The following is a 21,917-nucleotide window of genomic DNA, read 5'->3' on the forward strand; positions in this document are numbered from 1 at the left end:
TGAGGCATACGTTTGGCAACGTAGCATACCACAAGAAATGCTTATCACAAAGGCAAGTAAACCAAGCTGACTGGTTGAAGGGTTCATGTGACCCTCCCTGCATTCCGATGTGAAGGTAAAAAAATATATTTGAAATTGGATTTAATTGTAATTTTATTTTAGAAAAATATTTTGATTTATTAGCTCTAGGGCATGCACACATTGTCCGTCGTTCTCATTAGAATTCCAAGCTTGGTTCTTTCATCGTGCGGACTTTATGAAGCCACTTTTATTGTTCAATTAACATTTCTTTATCACTTTATCGGCATCAATGAACTTTACACCAGTACTTCCATAACTCAATTCATGTATTTTGAGTTAGAAAAGTTTTGGGTAAATCCACTTACATTAATAGGTGACTCGGGACTAGACCTACACTTTAAAGTAAATTCAAACCACTACATGCCTCCACAAAAGATCTAACCTGGGATCCCTTGATTACAAGGCAACAGCATTACAACTACACCATCAGAAAGGTATTGTTTGAAAAGTAAATCTACAAATACCCTCATAAATTCACAAGAGCTTTCATGTAGTAGTGTAGTTGCTTTATGCAAGAGAACCGCAACAATACACACTCAATATGTTGGATGATGGTCATTATAAACTAACCATTATGAACAAATGTAACAAAACTACTTGAAATAATATTACTTACCCATATCGACATCTCCATTTGAAAGTCCACTGCCTGGCATACAATAAACTCGGAGAAGCAGCATGTATGACTTAACTAAATGCCCATTGGACAGGCTGAAGGATTCTGTTGGAATTGAGACCGTGGGAGCTTTTGGAGGAGGGTGGTCCTCTGAAGGGTTAATTGGCACTTCACTCGTACCTACAGACACCTGGAAGGAAAATAATTGACTAAATAACATTGACTTTGGAAGGAAAATACGGGGCATATCAAAAACAAGAGCCGATTGGTTATTACAGAGAATAAAATCATGAGATAAAATATATATTTTGATGCTATACAAGTGCGTACCCTCGCTATTTTTCTACATAGTCACCATGACGCTACAAGCATTTTTGGTACCGTGGAACAAGTTTAAGTAGACCCTATGTGTAGAAATCTGCCATCATCGAAACGTTGCAAAGCAAGCCACTTTTTGAGGTGAAGGAACAGAAAGTAATCACTTGGGGTAAGATTGGGACTGTATGGTGGGTGATTAAAATGTTCCCATCGGAATTTTTGAATTGTCGCAACAGTACGGTCAGCTGTGTGTGGGCGGGCGTTGTCATGAATAAGCAGAATTCCAGACCGTAACATTCCTCTTCGCCGGTTTGGATGACATGTCGCAGATTAGACAGTGTTTGGCAATACACATCTGCTGTGATGGTTCGTCTCAGTTCCAGATATTCCACGAGGATTACACCTTTTTCGTCCCAAAACACGGTTGCCATGATTTTGCGATGTGATTGTGTTTGCTTGAATTTCTTCAGTTTCGGTGAACAGGAGTGACACCATTGCATGGATTGCTGGTTCGACTCACCAGTCACCAATGACGTATGATATCCAGCTTTCGTATCCAGTCACTGTGAGAAAACAAGTCATCCTCATCCTTCTCCCAGTGGGCCAAAAAAATCACGTGCTGAGTTCATTCTTTCATCTTTGTGAGTGCTTGTCAACATTTTTGACACCCACCTCGCACACAGTTCGCGATAACACAGATTGTCCATTACAATGTGGTGCAATATTTTATCAGACACTTCAGGAAACTCCTTGCCTAGATCAGTAATGGTGAAACAGCAATTGGATCGCACTTTCTCATCAACACGGTGCACATGGTCGTCCGTCCAAACACTAGGCCTGCCGCTCCGCTCGTCATCATGAACATTTGAATGTCCTTCCCGAAAAGCATGGCACCATTGTCTTACCTTTCCTTCACTTATTACTGCTGGCACACAATTCCCGATGAATGTCAGCTGCACTCAGTCCTTTTGCGTTGAGAAATCTAATCACCGACCTCACCTCGCATTTGGCGGAATTTTCTATTACAGCAGCCATTTCAACTTCCTGCTACTCGCACGTACGCACCTCCACACTGAGAAATATACCTCTGTTGCAAGCACAGAATACTAAAGCATGCTTCTGTGCACATGCAGCTTCGTCAGTTTTGCCAGTCCCAAGTAAAAATTATCGGCAGTTTTTTTTGGCATGTGCCTTGTAGTTGAATAATAACATTGACTTTAGCTACACTTTAATCTTTAAATAAAACATGGCAAAACAGCCTTCTAAGAGCAAGGGCATGCCAGAGCAACTTTTTCATTGATTCTCATCGCTGCGGTTTTTTGGCTTTTGACCGGAGCCTGATACTACTTCTTTTCAAGTAGATCTCCAATTGTCCTCCCAATGCTGGGTCAATGCTTAAATTTTGGAGGCTCCCACCAGGAATCAAACCCAAAACTCCTTGCACTAAAGGCAAGAGCATTATCCATTTGGCTATGTGGGAGCCCTACAACTGTAACCTACAATACTTAAAATGAAGAAAAAAAATGTACTTCTGATCATGGCATATACCTGAAGAATATTAAAAATAAAGGTTTGCTTTCATAATTGTATTTTTGTTATTTAGCATCACTTTACTGCCACTTTTGACTAATGATGATGATGAGGATGGGTGATGTTTAAATTGATGAAGGAACACTCACAGAACACCTCACCTGTGAACAGGACTAACTGGGAACTTAAGTAACAAGATCAAAAGTCAACCACTTAGTGCAATCAGCCACCGAACAGGTACATACGTTGTATAATGGTTTGCATATATCAAATAAAGTTGCAGGTAATTAGTATTTATACTAATATTTCTTACATTACTCATATTAACTTAAAGTATGTAAAATAGTTTAACAATCTTAGTGTAATAAATATGCAGAAACTAGTACTCACTTTATCCACAAAAATGTTTTCTTCTTCTTTGTTATTAATTTCGGTGGCCTCTGCCACCATCCTCATTGGAACTTAACAAAAAAAAAAAAAATTTGCTGATAAAGTGAGTACTAGTTTCTCCATATTTATCTACTACCACGTATCTCTTCTCCCAATTATAAAAACTTGCTGTAATCTTAGATATTTAGCTTGAAGATACACTTACAGATACAAACTAAAAATTATATAACTTTTTCGTGCCATTTTTGTGTTTTAATCTCCTGAGAGCATTTAAGAAAGATCCTGGAAACTAGGCTGAAACTTCAAAAGACATTTCAGAACACAAACCACTTGTAACTACCATTTTTTAATTTTATTTTCTTATTGTGGAATATTGTTGATGCAACCATTCAGGAAAGTGTTTGCAGGATGTAATACGAGGGCTATTTTTTTTATCAAGTTCCAATCGGTCGCGAAATAAAAACCACATTGAAAATCCGATGAAGCTGTGCGCGGATGTGTTGCGCAGTGTCTCTAGTATGCCTGTTGATCGCGTCACGTCGCACGTGTCAGTTCGGAGCACGCAGTGAGCACGGAAACATGCCTAGAACATTAGAGTCACACGCCAAGTGTAAAGTGTGTGCAGTGATTCGATTTCTTCATGTTGAGGGGTGCAATGCAGTCGAAATTCATCGACGAATGAGTGGAGAGTACGGTGAAACTTTCATGAGTGACAGCAAAGTGCGGCAATGGTGCTGGGACTTTGAAGCAGGACATACAGACGTTCATGATGCAGGTGGTCAGGGAAGGAAGCAAGTGTCAGCCGATGATCTTGTGCAGCGAGTGGATCAGGCAATTCGAGAAAATTGTCTGTTCACAATTTCTGTGTTGAGTTGTTTCCCGAAATTTCAAGGTCAGCTCTCTATAGCATCGTGAGTGAGAGAATTCAGTACCGCAAACTCTGTGTGAGAAGCGTGACGCTTCAACGTCTACAAAGGGCAATTCAGAACAAGCAAAGAGGAATGTTGTCATCAGGCATTGTCCGTCTTAATGATAATGCTCACCCGCACACTGCAGCTGCAACACAGACGATCCTGAAGCGTTTTCGATGGGAGGTGTTTGATCACCCACCTTCCAGCCCAGACTTGGCTCCCTCAGATTTTCATCTCTTTACGCACATGAAATGCTGGCTAGGAGGACAGCATTTTGGCACAGACAACGATCTGCAGACCAGCGTAGATAATTGGCTGAAAGCACAGCCGGCTGGCTGGCTTCTATGACGAGGGTATTGAAAAGTTGGTACCACGCTACGACAAATGTCTAAATCTGGGCAGCGACTATGTAGAGAAGTAGCTGGAAGGTGTAGCTAAATGTTGCAAATAAAAACATTTTTCATTTCACTGTGGTTTTTATTTCGCGACCGATCGGACCTTGAAAAAAAAAAATAGCCCTCGTATATATCATGGTATGGGATGTGAGCTGTACACACTATTGCAAGAATTCTCATGGAATTTTACCTGCAGAGCTGTAAGAAGCAATACATCAAAAACATACAAGAGATCTGTAATTAATTCCCATTTTACATTTAGATTACTCATATTGTATGACTACCAGCCAGAGCACAAGTTATTGCTCATTTAATTACTCTTGCATCAAGTCTTCTGGCTACTTCTCAGCAGTTTAATATACATAGATAAAACCATTTGCATTATGAATCTAATTGTTGTTCTGCTTCCAAACTTAAATGTTTTACAACTATGGTTTTCCAAGCTCAAAACCAACATTCATTAGGTTACATTTCAGGAGGTTACATGCTAGTTTTATTTCAAAACCATATTATTTACAAGGTGCAATTGTCACAACATAAAACATTTGACAACAATTTGACTGTAAGAAACAGATAAAGAATTCCTTTCCTTAAAGTTCTGTGTTCTTAAGGTGTATTAATTGCTAACGAGCCATGTCAAATATTTCTAGTATGGCAGTTCACAAATACTGGAAAATAAGAAAGCAAACCACAATTCATTCTTTAAGTAGAATAATTTTTATTGTTATTGTCTTCATCTGCATTGTCATATTTAATTGTTAAAACTGCAATTTCTGTATTTCAGGTTTTCAAATAAGGGTTTCAACAGGTGAGCATGATCTTCTGATATATCGCAAAAAAAGTTTCTTTATATATTTTTACTTCATTCTTGCGTGTGTATTTGTAATGCAAGCTGATTCAAGAAATTATACCTCACCACACACATCAATCAGATTTTCAAACTTAGCCTGGAAGATGTTAGTTCGCTATTCTTCAAAATATGACTCAAAAAGCTACCTCTACACATAAATTACATTTTCTTTTGTAACAAATATTACCTGCATGATAGGTGATGACACATCTTTTCTCTTCTTATGGCAGATTTTAAGCAAGAGTGTCTCTACTTTCACTGGATCCTGGGGAGTCTCAACTATGTAAGAGAAAAAAACAAAATTAAGTTTTTTATGACTACTTGGGCAGTAAAAGATAATATGATTTTTAATTAGAAGTACTGTTTAACAGTATATGTAAAATGTGAAGGAAATAATAAGCCTAATTAATTCCCTTCTGTTATTGGCCCATAATGACATTCAAGTAACATTACTCATAATTTGAATAATCCATTATTCTTATTATAAAACTACTGTAGCAAATTGTATTACTAGTTTTATACTGTATTCTAATTTAGTAGAGATGAATGAAACAGTTTTATTCTCTTTTGCATTTAGCAAATAATGACATATCAGTATCATAACTCATAACATGAACAATACAATATGTCCATAAAAATCGTACACACACACACAAGAAAAAAAAGAGGGTGGAAAAGGTTTTAATGACCACAGAGTACCTTGGAGAAAATAATGATAAAAACCCTCCTATTATTTAAAAAAGTTAGAACAAAGAATTTTTAGTCTTTTCTGTTTTCAAAAACAAAAAAATTATAAATAACTACATAATACTGTTTCTGTGTGTGCAAAGTTATACCCATGACAATTTTATGAAATTATGGTTGACAATGTCATGGAAATTTTTAGAAATATAATGCTTATCATTATTCTCACAATGTTAGAAATGCCTATTACTGTAATGTTTCTTAGTGCTTAGTATCAGTGTTATTTATAAGTGCCTTCTAGCCTGGCTATTTAGGCTGAATGTACACAATTACACATACCTACCAAAAAAAGCAATACTTACTCTTCTTATCGTAAAATCCCAAGAATGTGAGGGTCATGTATCCACCCAATGACTCTGGTTGAATATCACGATGTGTTGACATAATTCTCTCCAGAACATTGTCTACTTTGAATGCCTTCCGTGACTTATGGCTGCGAGACATTCTCTGTCGCATGTATGACAAAGTTCTGTTTAAGAACACAGGCTAAAAGAAAATTATTAACATTGGTTAAATTTTTATGTACAAAAATTATAAACAAGTACATAATACTGTTTCTGTGTGTGAAAAGTTATACCCATGACAATTTTATGAAATTATGGTGGCTGCGGTGGCTCAGTCGGTAACGCATCTGACTACCATGCTCAAGATCCCGGGTTCGATCCCCGGCCGGTTCAAATCCGGGAAGTTTTCTAACGTTGGAAGCGGCACCGGTGCCCACCCAGCATCGAATAACATGGGTACCTGGGGGGAACCCTGGGGGGTAAAGGCAGTCAGGGGCATGATCCTGATCGCATCACCCCCCCCTCATGACCGGATCAAGAAAGTGTGGGGCGTTACCTCCACACCCCCTATACGCCTTCATGGCATGGTGCTAAGCACAGGGGAACACTTTACTTTTACTTTATCTTTATCTTACAAAAATTTTCAGGCTTAAAAATGTATGTAGAATTCATGTTCATAAAAAGAAGTGCCATTTGCATTTTTTGAATATCCAATTTCTATTTAATTAATAATGATAATATTCAGATAAGAACTTAAAAGAAAGTTTAATTAATCTGGGCTCTGGGCACTATTCGCAAATGTAAAATATTACTATTTATTAAAAACACACAAAAAGCATTTCTTGTCAATGAAAGTGAAAGTTTAGTACAAGAACGCATGATGTTTCTAATCCTCACTTCAATATAGCAAGCAAAAAAAAAAATTCAAGTAGTATCATTCAGCTTTTCTTCGTGTGTGTATGTATTGCCTGGATTGAAGTTTCTTTCTTCAAATTTACAATTATTCCATGTAAGTTAGCATGTAATGTTTCAGGAGCGCACAAGCTCCCTTCATGAGACATTTGTAATTTAAATATGAAGGAAGTGTGTGTTCTTTCATTAGGAAGACAAAAGCTTCGAAAGTCAAATTTAAAATCTGTTACTTGAAAATATTTTTGCTCATGATATTAACCCTTCTAACCAGGTTTACACAAACATGTGCAATGGAGAAATTCTCATGCTAATGGTGGTGTAACATACATGTGTTCATGTCAAATACATTATTTACATTACAGGTAAACTGTTGCATCCAGTTTTGGGCTTTACTCCCATCTACAGGGAAACAAAATACCAATTGCTCCTTAATATTTGTGAACTTCTACTACAGAATGTGAAGTCAACCCTGTGTGACAGTAGTGCAAGTTGAATTATATTGTTAGAGGACGAGAAGTTCCTTTTAGAGAGCTTTCAGATCAAACTAACAAGACACAAGCACAATTTTCACTTGGAAATGAACCAGATATAAATGCAACCTTTCATATTCGAGTCACTGAAGAAACTGCGCATGTCGCTTGTTGCCTGCATGTTCCTTGGACTTGACTATAGTATGCATCATTTGATTGATTGATATAGTTTATTTGACTTCACTTTTCTGCCATTTTTGACTAATAGCAAAGAAGCATGCATCATGCCACCTCGGTCTGTTGGTTGCTTATGAGCAGTGAATGCAGAGCATGTGTACAGTACAGTACTACAATGAGGGATTTAGGCTTGAGCACTCAATAGTTCACACGTTGCGCTGGATGACATACAGAATTGACAGGTCTTCTACTTGAGCGTGCAGAATACATTTGAACTCTCGAAGCCTATTAGTACACGTATTTCAGTTATTTGTCTGTGGTAGTGGGCTCTCAAATATGGATAGTGAAGTAAGATGCAGTGAACATAGTCATCATCTCCATGTTAGAATTCAGTTTTGTATATCTTACAATACACAGTGATGTGAAAATAAAATTGATGATTATGGGCTGAAGCTGACATTTTATGTTTCTACGATTATTGTCACATTAAAATTATGTTCAACTGAATGTTATAACTGCATTTCATTATTTCGCAGAATGTTAACCTTTTCTGTAAGCGAACAATGATGTGCACGTACTTCTTGCATTGTGATACGATATTTTTAATTGCTTAGGCAGGTCTGTCAGCATGTGTGTCCATTTTACGTTTCGGTCTGTAGATATTGCATACTTTCATATACAGTAAAACCTCATTAATCCAGACTAATGAGGGGATAAGTTGACTGGTTTAACAAACGTCCGGATTAACTGAAATAACCTAAAAGAACAGTAGAAAGTGCATTAAAACTCCATACTTAAAGGGGATAGACCTAAATACACTATACAGTACAGTACAAAGTCTGCAGGAAACAGAATTTCATCAGTGGTTGCCTGCCTTTTCTTGGGGAAGTTTCCTGTAAACTTCTAGCCACATTTAAAACCTTGCATTCTGTTTGTTTTTGTTTTTTTTTGTCCAGATTAAGTGAGTGAACTCCAACTAATCGGGGCCTAGATTAACAAGGTATTACTGTATATTGGATAATCATATGGAATTATGATTTAGAATTGTAATTGCACAGAGTGTTTTCCTTCCATGTATGGGTTTTTACGTTGATAGTGCAGCTTGTTAGGCTCTGGAATACGGGGCATTGCCAATCATTCTACTACGAGTGCGGTATGCTCGAGCATGGGACACCACCAGAACTAGTTTGAGCAAGGGAAAGTGGTCCCATGAAGCACTCTAGTATCTAGTATATGTCCCTTACAGGACAGTCGGTTCAAAAAACTTTCATAATATCTTATATCAGGTGTGACGGTTAATAATTCTTAATTTCGTCGCTGGATGGCGCTGGAAGCAAGGGTTGGTGCAGTCTCAACTGTTATGTCAGTGTGTTGCCAGGAATGTACCTGTCAAAATGCCATGGATGTGCAACCGAGTGCGAGTGATCGTGATATTGGGTTTGTGTGGGAAACATGTTCAATCAAAAGAAAAACGCGAGTGAAAGCCATTATATCCTTGTGGAAATGTACGGTGACAATGTCCTAACGCAATACACGTGTGCGAGTTGGTTTCGACGATTCAAAAGTGGTGATGTCAACTTGAAAGACAAAGATCGCCCGGGCCAGCCGAAAAAATTCCAAGACACCGAATTGCAAGCACTGTTGGACGAAGATGATACGCAAATGCAAGAACAACTGGCAGAGAAGTTAAATGTTGGTCGCCAAACCATGTCTGATCGTCTTCATGCCATGGGAAAGATCCAGAAGGCAGGAAAATGGGTACCACATCATCTGAACGACAGACAAATGGAAAAGCGAAAAACGGTGTGTGAAGTGTTGCTTTCTCGGCATGAAAGAAAGTATTTCTTGCATCGGATAGTGACTGGGGATGAGAAATGGATCTACTTCGAGAACCCAAAATGCAAAAAATCATGGGTTGACCCAGGACAACCTTCAACATCGACCGCAAAACCGAATCGCTTCGGAAGGAAGACAATGCTGTGCATTTGGTGGGATCAGAAGGGTGTGGTGTACCATGAGCTTCTGAAACCAGGTGAAACAGTAAATGCCATTCGCTACCGTCAACAACTCATCAATTTGAACCATGCATTGATCGAAAAGTGCCCAGATTGGGCGATAAGACACGGAAAAATGATTTTGCAGCACGACAACCCCTCATCACACACACACACATCATTTATGCACTTGGCTGGGAATTCTTGCCCCACCTGCCATACTCACCAGACTTAGCCCCTTCGGACTACCGCTTGTTTTCATCGATGTCTCACTCACCTTCCCAGCAACACTTAAACAATTATGAAGATGTCGAACAATGGCTTGCTGACTGGATCACCTCAAAATGTGAACGATTTTTCTGGAAGGGCCTCCACAATTTGACGGACAGATGGGCACAATATATAGCTAGCGATGGTGCATACTTTGAATAAAGCATGTGCTACCTTTCTCCCCAGATACACTTGTTTTCTTTCGGATCAATTAAGAATTATTAACCGGCACACCTGGTAGCCATTCTTATTGTTATCTGATGAAGTGGTGATTAAAACTAACTTGGAGGAAATCAACAGTAAGCAGAACAATATATTCAGTTGTGCACTACTACACTTTGGTCCTGTTTTATGAGTTCATAATCAATGACAGGGGATAATATTTATTATTAGCATTTAACCTTAATTGGACATTAGCAATTTTCTATCTCTTTTACCTACTACAAAATAATCACAGGAAATTTGTTGAATGCCATGCTGGTTGATAACTTTGTTTCGGATTTCATTCTCATGAAATATTAATTTTGTAATGTTTAAGGCATGCATAATAGAACCTGCAATTGTATTACTCATGGCAGCATGCACCAACGCTGATTATTTCAAAGTTCAGATGAACAAGATCAATTTTAATCCACTCAAAATGAACTTTGTTTAAAGATTTGCATTGCACCACTGAAAATCCATGTTCACGAGATTCCGTTCAACTGATCTGAGATTAATTTGTAAGGCTATACCTGATTGGTTGGTCAAGAACCACATAGAGTAGTGTGAAGTGTTAAAGTATCAACATGTAGGAGCAGAATGTAATTCGAGCTGCAAACTTATCTGAATTTGAGAGATGTACTGATCAACCTTGTAGGTGAGTACAAGGATGTAGTAGTGTGTAAAAAAAAAAATAATATTAAAAAAAACTGACAGCACAACACAAAAGGAGAAGGAGAAAGCATGGAACCTTCTTCTACAGGACTTTAATGCCTTACAAAATGCATTCGATTTTGATGCTACTTACTGTACTGTGGTAAGAATCTGAAAATTTTCATTTCTTAATTCTTATATATTTATATTATCATGTCATGTAAATAGCCAGTAACATGTATTTTCGTAATTATACAATCATATTTCCAACACCAAGTAGCAACACCGTAACATTGATCTGTTCTAATTTACCTTGCATTTGCACATAATATATGACATTTATATATGTTTGTGTTCTGGGATTGAAAGTACAGTATTTAGAAACATTACGACTTTGCACCACAGAACCACAAATTATTATTATTTTGGCAGTTTTTACACAGTTCTCGAATTATCAGTATTGTACACCCAACATCTCAAGCGTTTGCACTCGATCGATCACTTTCTGCTCTTTTTATATTCAAAACCAACTGCCTGCAGTTGAAGCGTCAGTATCGTGAACCAGGATCAGGCACCAAAAAGGTGGTGAATGGCCGATCAGAAGATAAACTCGTTTTGATGTTCCTAGATCGCGATCAAGTGTTGAACCGTCTTAGTACAATGGAATTTTCCAGTGAACCTTTCCCAATCCAAGTTTAAATTTTGAACTTCGTTCGTGCACACAGCCATGAGACATTCCACTTTAATCTGGCACTGTGCTGATCAACTTTTGTTCATAAATACTTACAGAAATAAAGTTCCTTGACCTTAAAAATCTGTAGATCTGTGTTGGTTCTGTAAAGACAAGGAAGAAAATTATTAGACAACAAGCATAAATAACACTAATGGCATATAAATACATAGAAATATGAATAATGACAAGAAATAAAAAACAATGGAATGCATAAGTTCTTAGCTAAACATTATTAGAGGATAAGTACCAACACAGTGACACACTTACACTACAACTTAATTTTCTGTTAAAGCTGTATATAACTAGTGTAGTACATAAGGATCTTTGAAAAGGGATGGCTTTTAGAACACAAGAAAATTTTCCTTATATTTTTAGCACTTTTTGAAATTAATTCGTAGATAATCCCTTCCTCTTCTCTGTTTACCTTTTTCTTGTTTGCATTCTTCACTATTCCTAAGATGGTTCTCCCTCCCTTCTTGTAAGTTTTAATGCCCGCTTTCCTAAGCACTTTGCATATCTTTTCTGTGGTCTTCCCCATACTCCTTATTCCAAACCTTCTATCTTTTTCTTTCTCTTCCAATTCCCCCCTGCCCCTTTTCTTCCTTCTTCTGTTTATGTCCTGTCTATCCTGCTTCTCATAGCCATTATTTTCCAGCTGTTTCCATAGGCTATTTATTTTGCCTTCTTTTTCACATTCTTTCGTGTATATTTTCTTTACTCTGTCCTCCATATTCTTTATAAAATTTATTTTTGTCACCTCACTTACATCACTTCTTTTGTGGCAGAATACCCCTGCTGCACACTTCTTCTGATGCCAAGCGGGAAAGGTGAGTTGAAATCAAAAGAACCATGAAATACAGACGTCCCATTGTTCGTGTATGGCCTGAGTATCCGTATTATCCCCATCTTGTGGTCAGTAGAATACCGGTAAGTGTATGATATCAAGTGTATACGTTGTAGGAATTTTTTCCAACTGTACCGATGGTAGCTAGCATTGTCCATTACAATCACTGCATCTTTAATGTTCCTTTCGTCAAGCGTATCTAAAAACTGCAAAAACCACTGTGTAAATACTTTAGCGTTCATATCAGTATGGTAGTCATCAGACGTCGATTTTGCCTTTGGCCTGAAAACTAATTTACATTCCCGTAGAAAACCAGTGTGACAAACAATAATGCACCCACCTTTACCCACGGGCACTTTTAAGCCCTCTGTACCCTCTTTATTTTGCCAGATTTTCGTTGGAGCGTAATTCTGATGTATGTACGTTTCATCTAAATAAAATACCTATATAGGGCAAAGGTTCCTTATTTTTTAGAAGATGCATTTTTCACAAAAACGTTACTCTGGCTGTAAATATATCAGCTATCTCTATCAGAAATCGTCTACAGTCATTGCTCTTTTTGTACCTGAACCCCATAGACTTCAGTATCCTCCACAACGATGAATCTTTATCACAACCTTCGATTGCCTTTGTGATACTGTTCCTTTTGATTCGTTTGTACAATGATTCAAATGACGTGGAACCCGACGGACTGTCTTTGCCCTCCCTAACAATACGTAGCTCAGTTCGCTTACTCACTCCACAACCTTCCGACACACCCTGTTGCACTTTGTGCACACTTACCAAGGGACCACTGTTTTCTGCTTCCCTTTCAAAATATTAATGAACCCTACTGAATATTTTCCTGCCTTGGCTACGAACTACCTCCTTCCTGTTCACCATCACACACATCAAAATGTTAGTCTTGGGTTCAAATCTGCTCATATTTTTTTTTATTATTTCAATGTAAGCATGCTGAGTCTAGTCGTGTGTACTGATGCTCTGTCCCTGCTCATCTAGAAGTACTTTTGTTACTACCTTTTTAAAGCTGTTGTATGTCGCACTCGAGGTAGCATCTGGTGGCATTCCAACAATATGCAGAAGCAGCTTTGAAGGATGACAGAAATATGGAGTGTGAAAATCTGTCCAGATGAAGTTTCATGGTGTGTCGAGTCGTGTAGTTGTGTATGTCGTGTCTAAATTGGAGTCTGTCGTATAAGTATGTCTGTGTAGAATTTTGAATATTGTGCAGGCCAGGTGTTGTTTTCTGCATCGTGTCATATTCAGCCAATTAAAGTCATTTAAGAATAGAATAGAATACTTTATTAGTCATTAGACAACATGATTGCAATAGACTTCGTCATAATAAGTATATAAATACTAATATAAAAAATTACAAAAGAAAAGAAAATTAAAAATACATATTAAAATATTACACATTCAACAATACAGTTTGCAAATTAAACTACATGTTTTATTACAGCGAAAGCAATTGGAAAATAGTACTCTATTTTGATTACAATACAAGTCATGTACAAAAACCCATTTTACAGCTCTGTGATGCATTATGAGTAGACATTTACATTTTACAGGCCCTGATGGAAGTGTTCTTCAAATTCCGTGACACTATATATACAATGTCGTACTAATATATTATTAATGTGTTTAGGAAACTGCTTGTTTTCTAAATTACGTATAGAAGCTGGTAGCAAATTGAATAATCTCATTCCATTATGTTTAAAATTTTGTTGAGTTTTGCATAGTCTAGCGTATGGCATTTCTATATTCAGATTGTGCCTTGTATTATAGTCATGTACATTAGAACGCAACCTAAAACTGGGGATGTTTTCCTTTGTGTACATTAAACTATGATAAATATTTATAGAGGGCACTGTCATAATACGGTATTCCTTAAAGAATTCCCTACATGAATCCATATCCTGTACTCCTTTAATACAACGTATAGCCTTCTTTTGCCATTTAAAGACTTCCTTTGCACCTGTAGAGTTTCCCCATAGTAAATTTCCATACAGTAAGTGTGAGTGGAAAAGAGCGTAGTACACAGAGATCATCATTTCCTCACTTACAGACCTTTTTAATTTCCCCAATACATATAAGACACGGGCAAGTTTCTTACATAGTTCCTGGGTATGAATTGACCAATTTAATTTTGTATCTAAATATATGCCAAGCAATTTTACATAATCCTGATTATTTAAGGTGCATGGTGGGTTATTTAAGTAGAAAAAGTGAGTTTCTGTTTTTGTCGTATTTAACACCAAGCTATTTGTTTTAAACCATAAAGAGGAAGCATGAGTCATTCCATGCCAAATCAACACAGATATGTGCAATTTTTAACCTGACCATCTCCGATTTTCATGAAATTTGGGGAGTTGAAATTATGCATAGAACTTAGTAAGTATGAAAATTTTTAGTCTCATGCGTCTTGTAATTGTTAAATTATTCAAGGTCAAAGTTTGCAGAAATTGCCTTTTTTGAGCCCGCTTAGCTATACTAAATGTGCTGTAACTCCGCCCCTATTTCGCCTAGGAAGCTCAAATAAAGCTTATTGTACAGGGAATTGAACAAGCTTTCCAGTGATATATAACAAGCCTACCTTTGGATGAAAATATAATTTTGTCACGTGACCTTGACTTTTGACCTTGAATATCTCAAAACATGTCATCACCAAAAATCGTGAAAAAAATATATTTGGTCCCTCATACCATACTCTAAAACATACCAAAAAATCATTCTGGGACTGCAATGGGATCAGAAGATACAAAATAATATGTGTAACTATATGACTGATAAAAGCCCGATTACATGAACTATGAAGAGTCAAATGTCCCTTAACACACCCTACAAAATGTGAAGGAGTTATCCTGGGTATAATTGGTCATGAAAGAAATAGGTTAGGCACAGGGAGATCCCTAGCCGTGTGTGTCAAACGCAGATCCGGCATATTGTTGACCGCCATATTGAATTCAACGCAAAAATTTCAAAGGAAAAAGGGTGATGTGATATATCAAATGAGGCTAGAATTTCACGAGAAATGAAGTGACGAAGGTTTATCCAACATATATTTAACCAGCAAAAATTTATTACTGCATGCTTGTAACCATTTTCTCCTTTTCCAGGTGTTAAAAACAAAGCATTGGAATGCTCCTAACGTTGTAGGAACTCTTCGAGATCACGCTGACATCTTGTGAGAGAAAGAAGTATACGCACCATTGCATATGATTTTAATCAGCTACATTCACCAAATAGTTGAATAGTGAAGAATATTAGCAAAAGTATCTCAAACAATTACGTGACACTTCCTTTGGAATGAAAAGTTCTTCAGTGACGAGGCAAATTTTTATGTTCACGGTGAAGTTAATAAAAATTATACGCAATACCTGTGATTTGCTCAGTCCAATGGTTGTTGCTGGTAAGCTAATTATGTGGTATAATGTATGGCGAATGGAAATGGTTGGTCCATATTCAACAACGGAACCTTAAATGGTGAGGGCTTCTTGGATTTGTTAAGTGAACAGGTTTTTTCACCCTTGCTTACGGGATATGACACTTTTCGAGAGTTTTGAAACAGGACAGAGTGTGACCACACTATGTAGACATTTTCGCAATTTCTTCATGGTAATTTTCTAGGTAGATTGATGGGCACACGGGGATCTATTAAAAGGCCTGCACATTCCCCAGATCTAACATCTTAGGAGGACTTTTACCTTCAGAAACATTTCAAGAGAATGGTGCATGCACTAAAAGTCCCTGATATTGACCATCTGAGAAAAGGCATAGTTGCTGCTTGCGATGTTGTTGCACATGCTACATTACCAAATGTTCTATGCGAGTGTGAGAGACGTCAACGAGTGTGCTCACAGGAACATTGACAACATTGTAATGTGCATATATCGTAAGTGAAAGATATGTGTATAACTTTTTGCTGGCGTAAGATACATTGGAAAATCCTTCGTCACTTCATTTCTCGTGAAATTCTAGCCTCATTTGATATTTCACATCACCCCCTTTCCTTTGAAATTTTTGCGCTGAATTCAATATAGCGGTCAACAATATGCCGGACCTGTGCTTGACACACACGGCTAGGGATCTCCCTGTGCCTAACCTATTTCTTTCATGACCAATTATACCCAGGATAACTCCTTCACATTTTGTAGGGAGTGTTAAGGGACATTCCCTTAACATTTGACTCTTCATAGTTCATGTAATGGGGCTTTTATCAGTCACATAGTTACACATATTATTTTGTATCTTCTGATCCCATTGCAGTCCCAGAATGATTTTTTGATATGTTTTATAGTATGGAATGAGGGACCAAATATATTTTTTTCACGATTTTTGGTGATGACATGTTTTGAGATATTCAAGGTCAAAAGTCAAGGTCACGTGACAAAATTATATTTTTATCCAAAGGTAGGCTTGTTATATATCACTGGAAAGCTTGTTCAATTTCCTTTACAATAAGCTTTATTTGAGCTTCCTAGGCAAAATAGGGGCGGAGTTACAGCACATTTAGTATAGCTAAGCGGGCTCGAAAAGGGCAATTTATGCTAACTTTGACCTAGAATAATTTAACAATTACAAGACGCACGAAACTAAAAATTTTCATACTTACTAAGTTCCATGCATACTTTCAATTCCCCAAATTTCATGAAAATCGGAGATGGTCAGGTCAAAGGCTGTGTTGATTTCGCATGGAATGACTCGCATTTAACATTTCTTTATTTTTGATACTAAGGTTAAGAATACTATGATCATTTGTAATAAAGGTAGTGTCATCAGCATAGATAGCTGTTTTATACGGTAGGCAATTAGGTAGGTCATTCATATAAACTAAAAACAAAAATGGACCTAATACTGATCCTTGGGGACACCAGACAAAACATCTAGCTCATCAGATTTCTTATTATTAAATTTTACTATCTGTCGCCGATTAGTGAGGTAAGACGTAAGAAGGGATAGTTCAATACCCTTTATTCCATAATACTGTAGTTTTTTAAGCAAGATTTCATGCGCAACTGTATCAAAGGCCTTACTTAAATCTATCAAAGTAGTACATGCATATGAGCCAGACTCGAAACCATTAATTATCTCATTTACGACCGTCTCTGCCGCATTAAGAGTAGATAGCCCCGATCTGAATCCAAAGTGGGCTACATTAATAAGTGAATTCTGTTCAAAATAAGGGGTCAATTGCTTTTTTACACAGTACTCTATAATTTTAGAAAACACTGGAACAAGGGATATAGGCCGGTAGTTACCAGGGTTATCTCTATCACCCTTTTTGTGGATAGGGACTGTTATACCAGGTGGTTATAATTAAAGTGACGGTGTTCAGAGTGGTACAGCACGGGCTGTAATGAGAGTAGCAGTCTGAAACTTTGTAGATATGCTAATGAAGCAATGCGCTCGCGAATTATGCAAAAACAAAAATTAGTTCCAATTCTCGCCACCAGGGTAAACAATGGCGCTGTAAGCAGTCAAAACGTGGAATTTTCCGTAACTCTGACGTCAAAGTCGGTGACATTGCCTAACCATTGTGTGAGCTCCCTGGTTGTGGTTGGTGACGCTTCTTGCTTTTTCCTTTAGTAATGTTCATGTAATTCGAATAGTGAAATTGTAGCGATATTTCATTACAAAGAGTATTGTTTTCTGCGATTTATAGGGTTTTTCCTGTAACTATACCAAGTATTGACTGCTTACAGCGCCATTTTTTTACCCTGGTGGCGAGAATTGGAACTAATTTTTGTTTTTGCATAATTCTCGAGCACATTGGTTCATTAGCATATCTACGAAGTTTCAGACTGCTACTCTCATTACAGCCCGTACTGTACCACTCTGAACACCGTCACTTTAATTATAACCACCTGGTAGATATTTTTAGGTTATCAGGAAAAATGCCATCATTTAATGTCCCATTAATAAGATATGTAATTGCAAGTGCTATTATGTCAATTATATGCTTTATAGGCTAATAAATGTTGATAGACCAAAAAAATCTTCACTATAGGAGTTTTTCATTTTTGGCACAATAATTAAAATTTCATCCGTACTAATCTGTATCCACTTAAAATTTATATGATTAAATTGTGGGAAACTTTGCCTACCAAGATAGCCATTAAGGTCATTGTTGACATTTTCTTCATAGTTCACAGGAATTTTGTTTAAATGTTCTTGATTGTTTATAAAGAAACTATTAAACTCATTGGGTGTGATACTTGGCAACTTTGTTTCGTCCGTTATCTTAGTTTCCTTTTTGATTATTGACCAGGCAGCTTTGCATGTATTACTTGCCTTAGCTATGTACTCTTCATTAGCTTTTAGCTTAACTAATTTTATTTCCTTTCTAATTTTTTTTTAAATCTCATTATAATTCAATTTAGAAGTTTGATCGCCATTTTTGGCATTATCATGTAGTCTGAGCATAATAGCTCTAAGGTTCGCTAATTTAGGAGTGAACCATGTTAGATGTGTTCTCATTTTCTTCTTACCAGTGCTGATAGTTCTGTATTTTATTGGACAGCACTCATTATAAATATCGACAATTGCATGTGTAAATTTGTTCCATGCTTCAGTCAAATTATTACAGGTACTTAACAATTCATAGAAAGTAAGGCAGTATGAAAATCAGGTTGCTTGAAAATCATCTGTTGCTGATGGAACATTGAAATTTTCAATGTGGTGCTGTCACTGTCGTAAAACAAAAGCAATGAGAAGAAACAAATGGATATAGGCAAAATAATAATAAAAAACCCAGATATTAATTTCATGCAGTTTTACCTAATTTCTTCTGACACTTCTCCCTCAGTCCAATGACAGGGGATATTATGTTGCTTGGAATGCAACATTTAAATGCTTGTGCATCCTTGTTCTAGTTAAACGGCATCGACTCAAATGCACTTATTTAAGTTTCAACATGTACTGAAAAAGCCTTGTGTCCCTGGTGATAAATCTGTTATTTCTGACAAGGGTGGGGGTCGTGTTGCATTTATTTTCTACAAACAATTTGGTTATTACAGATGGCCCCAGAACCTGTAATCTTGAAGTGTGGTGCTTATGATGACAAGTAAGGTAAAGTTTCGTGCATATAGCACCATACCATGAAGGCACATTTAGGAGATTCTTAGAGTTCGGACATTTTGGAGGTGATGTAACCAGCACCATGCTCCGACCACCTTTAACCGGTAATGGTTTCGATTGTTTTATGATTTCTCCTATCACAAAGACTAATTATCGTAGAATTTTGGAAATCATTGTCACACGAAATTTGAACCTTCCTTAAAGTAATGAGCACTGTTTGGACTCGAAAAAAAGTTGAAAAAAAAACAACTTGAAAATTACCTTACGCACTTCTCATGGACAAGATATTCTCAGTCAACAAGTGACAGTCAATATCGTAGAAGCTTGGGAATTAATGTAGAAGTAAATAGGAACCTTATTAGAATGCATTTAGTGACTATTTTAATGCTAAGAGAACCAAACCTAACCTGCCTAACCTAACCACGAAAAAATATATTGAACAAAACCTTAAGTAATCGCTAAAACTCCGCAGTATATGTTAACAGACACACATCAGAATAGAACCATGTAAAAATTGCATTTGTAGCATGATGAAATCACAATAAAACAAAAGGAACTTGGGCCAATTTATTTATCCTATATTGAAGAGATATTCCTAGTTTCCCATATCTTCAAGAACAACTCAAGACATTTGCAAACTAGATTTCCTTGGATGAAAAAGTATTTCGGAATACATTATCTTAGGGAAATGCCTTGAGATGACTGGACCCCTCTTCGATTTTCTTCATATTTGGCATACTCACGAATCTGAAGTTAAAATTTGTTGGAAACGTCTAGAAATTGCAAAATAAGCTAAAATAAGGCATTAGTTTTCGGAATGGAAACTGTCGATTTTCACGAAATTTTTTGTTTCACAACCAAATATATATATATTCCTGATACTACCACGACACCAAATTTTAACTATGTTTGCCTAACCTAAACACGTGCCAAAGGTTCGTGGGGCTAGCATCAATGGTTCGCAATTATTTCCAATTTCTAACTTCAAGTTAGAAATTGAAGAAATTTCTAACGACAAATTTTAACTTCAGATTCGTGATTAGGAGGCCTCAATTAGTGAGTATGTCAAATATAAAGAAAATCGGAGAGGGGTCCGGTCATCTCAAGTCATACCAATAAAATATGTGCTTGAGAGTTATAACATGGTTACTGAGGTTCTAACATCAAAATGAAAGATCTCAGAATTTTCTTCTTTAAAACGTGGGTAAAATAGGCAAGATTTGTTACTGTTCTGAAGAAGTGCACAGCTGAGTAAAACATTTGGAAAATACACTCATTCAGACTCTGTATTGTGCATGCATGCGACAAAACATCCAACAGGGCCACATTCAAAATATGTGTAATAATGAGAAATGAGCAGAATCAGTGTTCATAGACTTTCTATATCTGCCTTATTGTCACTTTTTTAAAATCAGAATATTGCCAATCCATGAAAAGACAACAAATATTACTGCAAACAGCTTTAAAATATGAACAACAAATACACTCAAAAAAGTTAGATTGGAATGATGGAAATTTCAATTATTTAATTTTGCCCCTATTACGAGTTTGAAAAAACTTCTTGTAATTTTCACTGTTTACACTAATTTTCTAATGGTTTTTATGTTTGGGAATGGGGTAAATATGTAGGGTGATTATGATAGAAAAGTAATCAACGGAACATTCACCAACTGTGATTTATACACAAAGCCCAACAACAGGCACGTATCCAGAGGGGGGGCTCAGGGGGCTCGAGCCCCCTCCGAAATTTTTCGATTTACACTAGATAAAATGAGGTTTTTGGCTTGTGTGTGTGAAATAAAATATTGTGATTATAATTTAAAGAGAGATATAATATTGTATGTAAACTTTTCTTACTCTTTCAGTTTTGTCGCAACGAACTTGAGCATTATTTAAAGATTTGTCAGCATTTGGAAGTTGCACAACAAAGCACTGTTGAAAGCAGCACCATGAGTCGGGCGATTCGTGGGATTACTAATTCTCTGAAAAGCTCGAGAGGGAACGTTCTTGAATAGGAGGTGGAGTCGAACTACAAAACATTTTATGTGCGGAACATTCCAGAATATAATATGGATATAAATACGCGGATTCAATTTCACGGTTGGTCTGTACAACAGAATCATTCAATAAGACTTCAGGAGTAAGTGTGACAGTCGTTTAGTGATCAGTCGGTGTCCATTGACAGTTTTATAAGATGTAGAGATTAGGGGGGGGAGAACTAGTGACACAATTTGCTGGAAAGTGCTGAAGTCTACCACTATTACAAGTTCGGGTCCAAAGCTGAAGACATTGCCGACAGTGTAGTGCTAGTTTCGGGTCATGAGCCGAAGAGATCGAAGGTCTCTAAGTTAATATTTCAGCAGTAATAGGCATTGGAGCATCATTTTTTTTTTTTTTTTTTTTTTTTTAAAAAGGAAATAAGCTGCACAGATCGACTGAACATCTAAGTTTTGAGTGACGATT

The 21,917-nt window shown here is 36.9% G+C and overlaps 2 protein-coding genes across 2 annotated transcripts in view; both read right to left on the reverse strand.

Annotated features, from left to right (window-relative positions):
- The window catches only part of LOC145992014 (methyltransferase-like protein 22), a 224,204-nt gene that overhangs the window by 68,801 nt on the left and 133,486 nt on the right, over positions 1-21,917 (reverse strand). The window lies entirely within an intron of this gene.
- Su(z)12 (Polycomb protein Su(z)12) overlaps positions 1-21,917 on the reverse strand; it is a 63,173-nt gene that overhangs the window by 38,344 nt on the left and 2,912 nt on the right. The window contains exons 2-5 of the mRNA XM_083128021.1: positions 11,585-11,631; positions 6,138-6,321; positions 5,279-5,370; positions 698-887 (exon numbers count right to left, since the gene is read on the reverse strand). Coding sequence (XP_082984147.1) covers positions 698-887; positions 5,279-5,370; positions 6,138-6,321; positions 11,585-11,631 — 513 coding nt within the window. The remainder of the gene's footprint in view (positions 1-697; positions 888-5,278; positions 5,371-6,137; positions 6,322-11,584; positions 11,632-21,917) is intronic.

Source organism: Lepisma saccharinum, chromosome 9, assembly GCF_977018435.1.
Source record: "Lepisma saccharinum chromosome 9, izLepSacc3.1, whole genome shotgun sequence".
NCBI lineage: Eukaryota > Metazoa > Arthropoda > Insecta > Zygentoma > Lepismatidae > Lepisma > Lepisma saccharinum.